At 45.7% G+C, this 13,435-nt stretch overlaps 1 protein-coding gene across 1 annotated transcript in view; it reads left to right on the top strand.

Moving 5' to 3' along the window:
- Positions 1 to 9,454, top strand: part of LOC139342752 (glutamate receptor ionotropic, NMDA 3B-like) — a 68,798-nt gene extending 59,344 nt beyond the window's left edge. Inside the window, exons 9-12 of the mRNA XM_070980021.1 lie at positions 2,148 to 2,299; positions 3,499 to 3,663; positions 4,998 to 5,065; positions 5,713 to 9,454. Coding sequence (XP_070836122.1) covers positions 2,148 to 2,299; positions 3,499 to 3,663; positions 4,998 to 5,065; positions 5,713 to 6,688 — 1,361 coding nt within the window. The 3' untranslated portion in view covers positions 6,689 to 9,454. The remainder of the gene's footprint in view (positions 1 to 2,147; positions 2,300 to 3,498; positions 3,664 to 4,997; positions 5,066 to 5,712) is intronic.
- Positions 9,455 to 13,435: the final 3,981 nt, after the last annotated feature.

Genomic DNA, 13,435 nt, shown 5'->3' with positions numbered 1-13,435 from the left:
ACCTGTTTTCCTCATTCGTGCCAGTCGGATAAAAGGTTTCCACAAGATGAATCCACTAACACTCAAGTTGTAAAAGTAATTTTCAAGATTACCGCCTCTGACTGAGCAACACTTTTTCACTTCCAATGCATTAATCCTGGTAATACTGGTCTTAATACTACTCATAACACCACCATCGTGTGCTACTCCTGCGCTCACTGATCTGACTTTTTAACTTTCAAGGTGTTTGACCTGCGTGGTATTTACTGCATAGACAGAACAGAATGGATTATAGATTAAAACAATCTCCAGGTTGGGGTCTTTTCATTTCGTTGTTCTTGACGAGCAGCTGTTTTCTTCAGCCTCTGTCCCTGAGTGGAGGTGCGTAACGTGTTCCCGCTTTGCTGCCTGAATTCATTTTCTGCACTACAGATGCGTTTAAGCCTGCAAAGTTGGCTCGCTGGTAAACTTCCTCTCAAGGACATTGGACGGTGGAATTGGAATTGTTTTTGTCAGCGTGTTTCCTGAAGACCGTTGCGGTTATTTTGCCTCCATCTTTGATTAATTTGATTCTTGCTTCTTCTGCGTCGAGAAAGAAATGGGCAAACGGTGAGTCGCAGGTGTGGCTGGAGATTTATCAAGCAGAAACTGGGCTCCTTTTTCAGAAATCCACGTGTTATTTTGGCCCTTTTTAATAACGGCATCCAGCTCACACGTACAATTCCCTATGGGGTCAAATAGTAGCTTCTTGTAGTATTTTTCATCAAGCATTTCTTTATTTTCTCACCGTATTTGCTTGTATCCAGTGCAGCTATCCTCCCTCCTTTCTCACATGGCTTTAAGGTGACACCCCTGTCTTTCTCTAAGTTGTCTCAGGCTTTCTTATCAGTATGTGTGAGATTTCATCTTCTGCTCTGCATTTCTGGTCCAAAGTCCTCAGATTGACCCTCCACCTCTTCCTCTACCAGTCGACAAAAAGTGCTCTTTTGTATGAAATGGCCTTCATCAGTGGCCGGTGTTCCTGTATTTCTGATTTCGTAGTGAAACAGTCGATGGCGTTGGGTGATAGTCAAACCTGATCTCACCCCAATCCCGGCTCAGGCTACGTGGCGTCGGGGGGGTGCCTGGAATGGGAATGAGCGGCGGCCACGACAATTTGTCATTTTATCTCGCGGAGGGTTTCATAGTGGAAGACAAGTCACGAGGCTCTGACAGGAAGACTAGCAGCTTGACGACGTCGACGGCGTGCTCGGCGAGGCTTCAGGTGCATTAGATGTTGACGCTGATCCCCAAAGTCTGTCTCTAGCGCAGGGATGCGCTAATCCACCTTTTTCACTTCAGATACCGATTTTAGTGCCTCAGCTGAAGGCACCGATCAGATGCCAGTGCTCTCTTTTTCCCCGGCTTTAAAACACTGTAAACTGCGCTCACTGCTTGGCACTCTTAAGAATTATTTTTATGTAAGGAAACATGAGGGCAGGGATTTCAGGGGCGCTAAAGACTGACGCGGTGGCCTGCTGGGACTACATAGATCCAACTAGTTTTTATCATGGCATTGACAAAGAAGCTATATTAAATGTGGGAAAACCCCATCTGACCAAAACCCAGTTCAATTAATAAGAATCCGTTCATTTCATCCCTAGTCGAGCCCCTCCTGCAGGTCATGAAAGACCCCGGGATAATAGTTATTGGGGTTCGGCATGTAGTCTGAAAAAGACCATGATCACCTACAAGTGACCATCTGAGAATAATAAACGTCCTCTAGTTTTTTCCCGCCATTATATTGACCTAATATTTTGCAGTGGGAAGCGATAGTCAGGAAATCAATAAAGACAACAGACAGCTCAACAGCAGAGTCTGATCCACGGCTGTAGACACACTCCGCTAGCTTTAGTGGCTCTGGGCTTTGTTTCCCTACACAAATACTAAACCAGGAAAAGCACAGGACAATGTGTTTGTACTGTACTTTTCAGAAAAGGCGTTTCGTCTGATTCCTGCTGAAGCCTGTAAACTCTGAAATCTCCCTTTTCCAGAGGGCATCTGCCCTTTGGCTAAGTGCAGCTGGCTGAGGTTTCCTGCTCACACACACCAGCTTCCTCAGACCTGGCTGCTGCTGTCTGATTCGGTTACTCGTGTATGTATTTACATCTGTGCGTCTCCTCTTTCAGGCTACGGCATCGGCCTGCCCCAGGGCTCTCCTCTAACCCGCAACGTGTCAGAGTTCGTGAGTCGCTACAAGTCTGATGGCTTCATGGACATGCTGCATGACAAATGGTATAAGGTGGTGCCCTGCGGGAAGCGAGTCTTTGCAGTCACTGAGGTAAGTCATTGGTGGGAGAGCGGGCTTGTGTATTGAGTACGTGTTTGGTGTGTAAAGCAAACCTTCTGTAGCTGTACTCTTATAAATGAGTCTCCCTTTGGGCCACGCACAGGACTGCCTCCCAGCTGAGCACACGTACACTAACCGGACCGTTCACCTGCGCAGACAAAGACATACAATCACATAAACTCAGGCTTTAACTGGAGTTACAGGCACGTACTGTCTGAGTGTCAATACTTATTTGTGTCTCGTGTGTGCTACAGCAGAGCACTCTCAGTTCTCGCCCTCCCCTTCCTCTTCATTCTTTTAAAAGAACTGGGAATCTCTAGACAGAGCGCACTGTCTGTATATCTGTTGTTTGTGAATAGAGAAGCCATTCAACTCCCTCCGGCCGTCCCTTTTAAATCCCACTTCAAAGTTGAATCATATTATAGCAACAAACGCAATTACACAGTCACAGGTTCCCGCGCCGCAATGAAAGCTTTAACTTCTCCCTGCATCAGGAAGTTATTAGGATTCATGTCATTCGGAGCCCAGAGAAGGGGGCTTCTCTCGCACAACGTGGGCGTTAGTGCCATCTCGCCCTCTGGATTGGGAGCAAAAGGAGGTCAGTGTTGTCGCTGATGAATTTGCCGCGTCAGCATGGGGCTAATTGCCATCGGAGGCGGCGCAGAAATGAGCCGGGCGAAGGGAACATGATTAGAGAGCAATGGGAAACCTCACCACTGTGTCTTCCACCTCCTTCAGGCCCATGAAAGCCTCATAAGCGATAGACATTATGTCGGGGGGGATGTGGGCGAACCAAATGGGAACAAACTGCTCCTCAATTAGCCGTCGTCTCTTTTTACCATCTCCATGCTAACTGCTGTTTCTTTCTATTACTCTCAGTTTTGCTTCTCCCCGTCAGCTCTTTATGCTCGTTCTCTCCCCTGCCTTGCTCCTCCACATCCTCTTCTTTCCAAACAGCGTCTTTTACGCTGTTGCCCTCTCCGCTTTATTTCCATTCTTCTGGGCTTACACAGCCAAACTAGATGTACAACAGCAGAATATCAATTGCATACTCACAAAAAGTGGCCTAAAATAGTCATTATGTAAACACAAATCATCAATCTGTGTATTTTCCTCTGTGTCAGCTTAAGTCTTAACTAATCTGTCTCACTCGCCCAACCCCTCTCTGTCTCCTGTCACCGCCCACACAGACTCTACAGATGGGGATCCAGCATTTTTCGGGCCTCTTTGTGCTTCTGTGCATGGGGGTGGGTGGAGCCTTGCTGACCTTGGCAGGTGAACACACCTTCTATCACCTGGTCATCCCGCGCCTCCGGCGAACGCACACGCTGCAGTACTGGCTGCACACCAGCCAGGTGAGTGAACGCTCTCACACACCTGCAAAGCCTCGCACACACTGCAGCGCACACACAAAGACTAACTGCCCTCTTCGCATTGCTTACATGTGCACACACACACAGTGGTGAGACATCCTTACCCTCGGGAGTTAACTCTTATTTTGCAGGTGACTTACGCCCTCTAGTGTTTGAAACTCATAATGACAGTCAAGAAAAGGTTCTAATATTTTCCCTAAAACTGAATTATATCATGTTTTCTTGGACAGATTTCAATTGAACTGTTTTAACTTAAAGCCAAATGTATCGATGCTAATTAAGCGCTGTGAATTAACTCATTAATGCTTTCATTTGGCTCTTCAAATTAACTTGAGCGTTTCAAATTAATTAGTTAATTAAGTACAAAGTTATTAAGCGGTTCCTGGGCAGTGCTTAGTCATTTGTTCATGACCACACAATATGTCTTTGTGCACTTGCTGGCTTAGTTTTGTCTATTCTGAGGCAGCTGATTAGAAAAGTCTTATTCTTTTTATTTAAATTTCTGTCTTTTATTGGGTTTTTTTCTCTCAGCAAAATAAGTTTGGAAATGTTTTATTTAGCATGCGATTCAAATTTGCTATTTTGCAGAGAAAACAACAAAGAAAATGAATAAAATTTGTTTTGCAATTATACTGGTGTAGTGTGTTTATGACACTACACCAAATGAACAACAAATTGGGGATTTAAAGGTCATATTTTTGTTGTTTATGAAACTCAGCCATTAGCAAATGAGGCGCCTGTGGCAACACTGTTGAGCGAACAATGGAACTAGCAGTGCGAATATCAAGACGGCTCACATTTGTTTGCTCCATCCCTCTAAAAAGGGCAACCACTCGCAGGCAGCCTCTAGCATTCATCACAAAACCAGCTCAGCTATCTGAGTTAGCCTCTCAAGATAATCCCCGTCTACAGTCAACCGCTGCCTTTCCTTCACACGTCTTCAGGAAAACTTAGAACAAACACAGCCAGAGATTGGGTTGGAGATGGAGGTTTTTTTGCAGCCTAACCGAGGCACTTGGGTACGTAAATCAAAAAGGGCTTCAGCAACTGATACTTTAACCTCTCTCCCAGTTTTTAAGCAGAAAAGAAGCGTTCCTCGCCGAGTTACAATCACTTGATTAAATTATTCAAAGGAGCACCGCAGCAGGAATTGGCTGTCACAGATGTTCTATACACCTGGGCAGAATAATGGCTCTTAGAAATTCAAATTCCTTCGCTCCTGAGTCGTTTCAGAGCTGATGAATAGATAACAAATCTCACATCAATAATAAGCATTTCACTCATGTTTTTTTTTTTCTTTTCTTTGCTACTTGCAGAAAATTCACCGAGCCCTCCACACCACGTATGAGGATGTCAGGAAGGAGCTGACCGGCATGGATGAAAAGTAATGAAGTCACTAACTAACTTCAGCATCTACACGCTTAATTGTCAGCAACTACCCGAATAAGTTAGAAGAATTACGACATTTGAGCAAGTCACACTGATTATGTCTGAAGAGAAGTTTCCTAGAATCAAATGTCGCTGTCTGCTGGTGCCTTATCGCGTCTTCTTCAAGAAATTACCTTTAATTTATCACAAATGTTTAAGGTTTGACATTTTGGGAAACACTTGCTTGCTTTTTTGCCGAAAGTAATATGAGAAACTCCTATTATGTCTGAAAGGCAAGCACAGAAGAAGCTGCAACCAGTTAGCTTAGCTTAGCATAAAGATTGACATTATCTTGTTTGTTTTAATGTTTACCGCTCATCCGACTACTAGAAACATTTTAAAATAGCCACAATAACCTGATTTTTGTGTAAGCCTTATGGTAGATCTTCAAGCGTGACCCTTTAATTTAATTAAAAATCACCCAAACAGAAAAATTTTAATCAAAACAGAGCAAGTGACATGAGTCTGTTTTAAGTCAGATAGTGTTGCAGTCAATATTTTGTGTTTGCAGTCTGCTTATAGGAAATGTATCCGTGCACACTGCTGTACAGTCAATCTCACTGGATATATGCCCTTTGCTGTGATCTTCCTCTCTTTCACTAGCCCCTCCTCTTGTATCTCAGAGAACTGCACCCTGCACAGGAAGCAGCATCAGCCTCCGCCCCCATCTCCTCCAACTTCCCTCAACGCTTCCACTACAGCTGGAGACACCGGCAGCTCCTCACCATCCCATGAGCCCAAGGAGAAGCGCGTGCACTTTGACCTGGAGACCCTCCACAGCTACCGGCTGCGCACGCACACCGCCTCTGTGCGCGGCAGGCCTGGTATGGTTGGCCGCCCCGGGCTTGGGCTTGGAGGGTTGGGGCTGAGCAACCTGGGAGGTTTTGCCTCGCCTCCGCAGATAAGCCTCCACATCAACGGGGGACCCGTCTCGACACTGGCCTCCACAGGCTTGGTGCTCTCGCCCCTGGGAAGCAGGGCAGCTCAGACCAGCATGTGGGAGGGGGAGCTCCAGGACCTGCAGGGGAAGATCGAGACCTTCCGTACCCAGCTGAGGGAGGCTCTGGCCAGGAGAGCTGAGATCCAGAGCAGCCTGGAGAGAGAGAGGAGCGGACTCGTACGCAGGGATACCAGCCTGGAGCGGGAAAGGGACAGACAGAGGATACAAACTATTAACACAGACAGAAGTAGCTCCACTCAGCCCAAACTCCCTGAGAGAGACAGGACCAGCCAGCTGCAAACCCTGAATAATCAGCAGACAGGGAGGGCGAACCAATCAGGCGGCCCTGTGACTCTGGAGCATGGGAGAAGCAGCCAATTAAACACAGTTAACAGTTTGGACAGAGGGAGAGCCAACCAGTTACGCTCTGTTAACACGCTGATGAGAGAAAGGACTGTCCTGTCGCGCACTTCCACCAGTTTGGAGCGAAGTCGAGTCAGCCAACCAGGTGCTGGAAACACAACCGTCCAATCACGGAACACTTCAAGCCTGGACAGACAGAAGCCTAACCTATCAGGCACTCTGAACACTTTGGAGAGGACAAAAGCCAACCAATCAAGTGTAAGCAGTGGGACTTGATTGTCTTTCTGGAGCCGCTGATGTGCAGGATTGCAGGGGGGAGGAGCGCAGCTGGTGCTTGCGTAGCCGTGGGAAGATGGCTTTGCTGGAGTGGGTTAAGTTTAGGGGATGCTTGCTGAAAAAAATACAGTATAATGTTAACTCACACCATTACTTACTACAACCTAATAATTTTCACACTCAGAATTATTTCCACACTCGCTTAAAATTACAACTAAAAACCTTTAACTGCAATTTACGAGCTAGTGAAGTGTCTACATTATCCATAAAGTCATAAAGGGGAAATGTTGTGGGATGAAAGCAAACATGACTTCAGTAAAATCTCACTATACTTCCACAAGACCCAGATCAGGACATCTGGCAATGCTCAAACCACAGTGCTAATTTGAGGAGACCAGTGATTCGCGCGAGGAACCAACACAGCTGTCTGACAAGCACGAGCCCACCGGCTGGAAGTACAGCCTGGTAAACTGGCTGGAGAGGCCTACAAGCACACAGGGACACCAGCCACAAAGAGCACAGAGACATCAGCATGAACAAACAGCAAGATTTGAGAACACACATGCAACTTGTGTGTTAACAGAGTGCCAGCAGCAAGAGGTGAAGATGCAAAAAAAAACAATATATTTTAAGTAGTTCAAGTAATAATTTCCCCAAAATGTGAATGATAAAGGAAGAAAACTGTGAAGAAAGAGTGGTGCAGCCATAAATCAATGTACCCGAAAGATCCCATTTACAAATTGCCTTTTGTGCGTTGATACCTTGCATCATTCCGCCATTGTTAAAACACTGGCAGAGCTACGTCAAAAATGTGTTTTGGGGTTATTTATAGAGCCAAAACTCAGTCGTCTTTCACAAACTGAGCCATTCCCTGACAGATGCTTTGAGATGGTAATTTTCCTCTGTGGTTTGATGGCTTTCAACAATAAACCAGTAAAATTCACCTAAATGGACAGGTTTAGGAAAGGTTCATTCCACTGTCTGTAGTGAAATGGATTCTGGTCATCTGGAGCCGAATACACACCTCCAGCCCCGTTCATGGCTGCTAGTGTTTAAGTCAAGGTACCATGCCATTTCATTTGCTCTGTCCATGTTGACAGCTTGTGTCGATATGGGCAAAACAGGGCAACTCCAGTGTGACACGTGAAGTGAGCTGGTGCTCAGCCTGTGCTAACAGTGGTTTAATGTCCACAAAGGTCCACTGTGCAGGATTTAGTGGCAGCTAGTGGTGACATAACACATTGCAACTAAGGGCCTCACCTTCTACTATGGTGGCCACGGAAAAGACGAAAGACCCAGTGCTTAGTTTGTCCTGTCAGGGCTGCTGTAGAAACATGGTGGTGCAGATTCTGTGGAAGAGGACCAGCTCCCTCTTTAGAAATGAAGAGCTAATTGGTTTAACGTCATGATTAGATGATTAGATACTAATGAAAGCATCATTATGAATATTATTTTATCATTTCTGCCAATAGATCCCCCTAAATCCAACACACTGGACCTCTGAAAACAACCCCTGATGACAAATAATCATTTTGAGACGACACAACTTTCTAAGAATGCTTTTCTTTAACATAAAGGTGATCAACTTGAATAAGTCTAATAAGGAGATGTTACTGGGAAAAGTCATGTAATCTCAAGGTCTGCTGCTCCAGTTTTGATCATTGCTTTTTTGCAATCTGTCCCACATGAGCCCCCCAACACTGAATCACTGCAGCACCCCATGGATTAAAATCAGAGTTGTGTATTTGGGTGTTCGAGTTCAAAACTGTTTCTCATTTTCCAAAGCGCCATAGAACAAAATTACAGTCTCAAAGTCGTTTCACAGAGCCTTTTATTATTCCACATCCACAAAAAGCCCCAAACAGCTGAATATCTGCTTGGAATGTGGCTCCGGCCTGTGAACAAATGCCATCAGCGTGGAATGAAATTGTCTGTGCATTGTGCATGATCTCACGCAGTAAGGAAGATTACAATCCTCTTGCTCCCTGCAGAGCTGAGCGAGCTCTGATAAGTCAGACCTCATGTTTGTTTTTCTAATCATTTAAACAGACGTCCACTTTTACACAGTTTCCACTCAGATGAAGTCTAATATTTTTTGTTTTCTACTAAATGAAAGTGAAGTAAGTTTGCTTCATGTTAATAACGTGGAGTGATGGAGAGAGAGAGGGCTCTTCAGAGGCTGACTGCCGGGACTCAGTTATTCAGTCAACCACTAGAGGGAGCTGCATCCCTGCTTCCCGCGGCTATGGACACTGGAGAGTTGATGGATTGAGGTTTTATTCCAGCAAAACCTCAGAAATGAATAAATGTAACGAGATGACTGGTGACAGAAACGGTGAACGATGGAAGCCGCGCTTCGCTCTGTCGGACCTGAGGGAAGACGGCCTTTTTGAAAATCACTCCAGCACTCAGTGTCACCTACAGCATTGTGATACTCAATCTTGTGTGAGTCTCAACACTTTAGACAGGTGATGGGGGTTTTACCGGCCCACGGGTGTGAGACACAGACACTGAAACAGAACTTGATGGTACTGATGTACATTTAAACGTTTCAAACCTTGCTGTGGTGTGAAGTGGTTGTGTTCACATGCCATGGTGTCTACGAGGAAAAAATATATATTTTAGGTCTTTAATGAGAAAGAGCTTGTGGTACTGGATATTTAAACAAATACTTTTAAATTTACCCCTTATAAAAATTGTATCAGCATATTATTGAATTTTATCATAATGACCATTCTCATGTTTTGAAATAAACATTTATATACTTATTTACTTGCATTATCTCATATTTTGAGTGGAAAAGGACAGCAGAAAGCAGTGAATACTGTCCTCTTTGGATAATTTAAGGATAATACAGTGAGATTAGCACATTGAGTTACTTTGGCCCCAGTCAAACCTATTTCAAACCCATTAATCCGCTAATTTCACATGTTGTTAAATCAAGTATTTTAATGATTTTTGCAGAGGGTTTCATAGAAAACTGTGAAGGCCACCTCCTACATGAGACACAAACTTCCCACGAATGACACTGGTTTAAAAAAAGAAGTAAAGAACACCAATATAAAATGTGTTGTCAGGAAGTACTGAGAGTATCTGTCCAAATTCAGCCATTTCAACCACTCAGTTCATCAGGAGTGCAAAAATAGAGCAGCTGCCGCAACACTTGCTTTGCTGAATGAGCTTTAAGTGGTGATGTGTAACAGCTGCGAGAGACGTGAGGCGTTAGCAGGTTGTTAAAGGCACAGAAACTCTTTCAAACAAATATTTATTAGAATTAAACAGCAGCAAAAACATGCAAATATGGCAACCTGAGACAAATAAACCACAGTACACGAACAAGCAGATCAATGCAACTTTTGTTCCTTTGGCCTCTGCACACCTGTTACTTGTTAATGATGATTGCTCATCCAGCATAAAAGGTGCTGCTGCTCTGTTCAGCGCTCTGTGGATCAGAGAGGGGGTTAAAAGAGATGCATTTTAGGACTTTTTGGGCCCAACTATTGCGGCATGTCTGGTCTCAGGGGAGCACCGTAAGGCTGCTGGTCGCTCTGCGCCATTTGCCAGCAGAGAAGCTGCTACTGAATCCAGCATGAGCCGTTTGTTGTTTACAAGCTCAAGAGCCTGTGTAATGCATCTTCAAAAGGTCTCTGCTCCACGCTAATTCCTTAGCATACACCGCATTGCTTGATAAAGGTGCGGCAATACCTCTGAGAAGCAGTAGCTGCTGTAAAGGCCTGTGACTTATCTCTTGTAACTGCAGGTGAAAAGAGATAAAGATGTGAACGTTTCTTACGGAATAGGGCAATATAATCAAACACTGCTTCAAACGCAGGCTGCAGTCCAGAATATATTAGATATATTAATTATATAGATAGATATATTAAGTCAATATCTGCCTTGAATGAGTAAATCTAAAGTGCTACCTTGCGATTGATCTGTGCGGGATGATTATGGTGTTTATCTTGTCAGAGAACTGATAAAGCTTGAAGAGGCTGTAAGCCCTCAATCAATTACTTTATCACATTTTATTGAAGTCTGCCTCACAAAGTGATGTGGGCTATAATCTGCATTAGACACAAATCCAGTCAAAGCAGAACGTGAGGCCTCTCTCAGAAACGCTTGTGTTCCTGAGGCCACTTAAGAGGAGGTTTAAGCCGTACTCCATCTGGGGGTGTAATGATATTGTTTAACCTGTCATGTAATGGCAGCTTTCAGCCACACAGAGGCACTTGAACCTGTCCCAAGGCTCGCGAATGCAGAGTGTGTGATGGAGATACCTGCAGAGGATTCACATTAGGGATGTTTTAGTTACAGTCAGATGGAGACATGCACTCATTTCCAATCGTTTTGTCTGAGAGATAAGCACGCCATGTTTTATCTCTCTGTCTGTCTGTGTGTGTATTTGTCAGTCACACCTCAGTCACCCCATGAAGCGGTGGCCCTCATAAAGAGGCAGAAATCATTGTTCACATTTCATCAGTATTGATTCATAGCCTTGTGTTCAATACTACAGGAGTGTGTTTTCTTAACCACACAATCATGGCGACATTGATGCTCTAAAAATACCATTTACTATCTAAAACTGGAAATGGAGAAAAACCTGGATGAAAGCTGACACCTGTCACTGAAGGCAGAATTTGAAATTGATAGCGCAAAATATAATTCTTCAGTGCAGATGAGAGCTAACAGCATGTGGGATGCTTGAAGGGGATGAGAGAGATGGAGAGAGATGGAGAGAGATGGGAGTAGCATGCTGATGATTTAGTGCCGGTGCATCGACCAGGCTGTATAAAGTGAAGATAATCGCACGGTGATAAAGCCAGATCAATCACATGTTCTCTGCACTCGCACGTGGTTGGATTCTCCTTGTAATAAAATAAACAATGGGCTCTTTGTCAGGTGTGGGGGTCCACTGAACGGGTTGGGGGGGGAATCAATAAGAATCCAATCGCAGAATTTCGTAGGCTTTCACAGATGGATGGTGAATGTGTCCACATGCAGATATTGACCTCGCCTCCATGCTTCCATGCAACACATGTGTGAGGTGTGTGCTCGCCTCACACTGCCTCAGTCTGCTATGTGCGTGTCCGTAGTTTGTGTGAATGCCTGCTGCTGCATCAGCCGTGCACATGTGTGTATGCGTGGGCGTCTGCATGTGGGTGAGCACATGCAGACGCTTTATCTTTACTCTCCCTGAGGGGAACCCACAGATCCATGTGTACAGTACGTGTGAATGGAGATGGAGATGGCCGGCCTTGTGCTCAGACAAAGTAATTGGGTCACATGTGTGAACAGCAGTCAAGATGAATTTTAATCAAACTTAAAAATCCCCAATGTGCCCCCCCCCACGGCAGTCAATTACCATCCAGTGGGGTTAATCGTAAGGAGTGCTGATAATGCACTAATTCTGTATGAAAGAAGATACTGTTGTGGTGATTTCAGCATCTCTGAGGTTCTGTAACTGCGACCAAACTGTCGAGAGGAGTATGAGTAGCCTGTGGGAAGCAGAAATGAGTGTTCATCCACCTCCATCTCCACCTCACACGTCTCTCTCCCTCCATCTCTATAGTGCTTTGTCTAGTAGGTAAATAGGAGCCAGGCTCTGTGAGTGATGAGTTTATTAGCTCCTGCCAGCTGTGACCAGCCCTTGGGTGTTATTGGTGGGATGGCGGTGTGTGTGTGTGATGATGTTGGGGTGGGGGCTCTGGGCAGGGAACAGGAGGCAGGGGAGGGAGTCGGAGACGAGGGAGTACCCCATGAGAACCAGAGAAACTCCCTGGCAACCGGAGACAGGATCAACACTAAATGGGGCACCCCCATTCATCCCAGCGACACAGAGCCAAGTGACAGAGACTGAGAGGGGGGAGAGGGGGGAGACAGGGAGGAAGGGAGGGCGGGATACAAATATCTGAATGAGTGGAAAAACCATTGGAGGCTGGTCAGCAGGCGACTTCCTCCTGCTCTGCACCCCCTCAATTAGTCTGCACAGATATTAACAGGCGGGCTGCGAGCGTCCCTGAAGGTGTCACAACACTTAGTCAGTGATTGACAGGAGAGCTTTCAAAAGTGGAGAGCAAAGCGTGGGCGCGTGTTTACGTTCAGCCTTAAGCCCCATTAAGAATTGATAACTGTGGGAGGAAAAGACAGAGCTCTCATACAGACACCATCCCCAGCAACCACAGAGGCGCGCGTGTACAAACACGGTTCGTGCACGCGCCCGCGCACGCACATGACTCTTTGATGTTAATTGCCGCAATGTCACTCACGATGAGTCAGTGCATCGCCGGGGTGTCTGTGAATGTGACTCTCAGCGTGGACGTGGGGTGCGTGCGTGCGTGTCCTCGAGCTGCGCACCGGATCCTCCTCCGGGGTGGGATATAAATGCACCACAGTGGTCAGTCGCCAGCCACACCCTTTCAGAGTAAACAAAGGCGCAGACATCTGAGCCGTCAGGATGATGAAGTTGAGGCTCTCGCAACGAACCTGATGGTATTTAGAGGAGCGCGAGGCGTATCTGATGCTGAGCCTAATATTGTAATTACAGTGAAATTGGCTCCCGCTCATAGATGAGAGGCTATCTCCATAACCGCCCCCTCGCTTTTTACGCACACATGCGCAGGACGCGTTCACTCCACAAACACACACACACATTCCAAACTCTGCCCCTTTGTCTCGGTCGCCCCCCAAATAGGAATTCAGCGAGGAAAGGAGGAGAGAAGTGTGGACCAGACTGTCTCCTCCCCCAAC

Source organism: Chaetodon trifascialis, chromosome 14 (assembly GCF_039877785.1).
Source record: "Chaetodon trifascialis isolate fChaTrf1 chromosome 14, fChaTrf1.hap1, whole genome shotgun sequence".
In the NCBI taxonomy this organism is placed as follows: Eukaryota; Metazoa; Chordata; class Actinopteri; order Chaetodontiformes; family Chaetodontidae; genus Chaetodon; species Chaetodon trifascialis.
The sequence above is the reverse complement of the archived record's forward strand: the minus strand, read 5'-3'. Positions and strand labels throughout refer to the sequence as shown.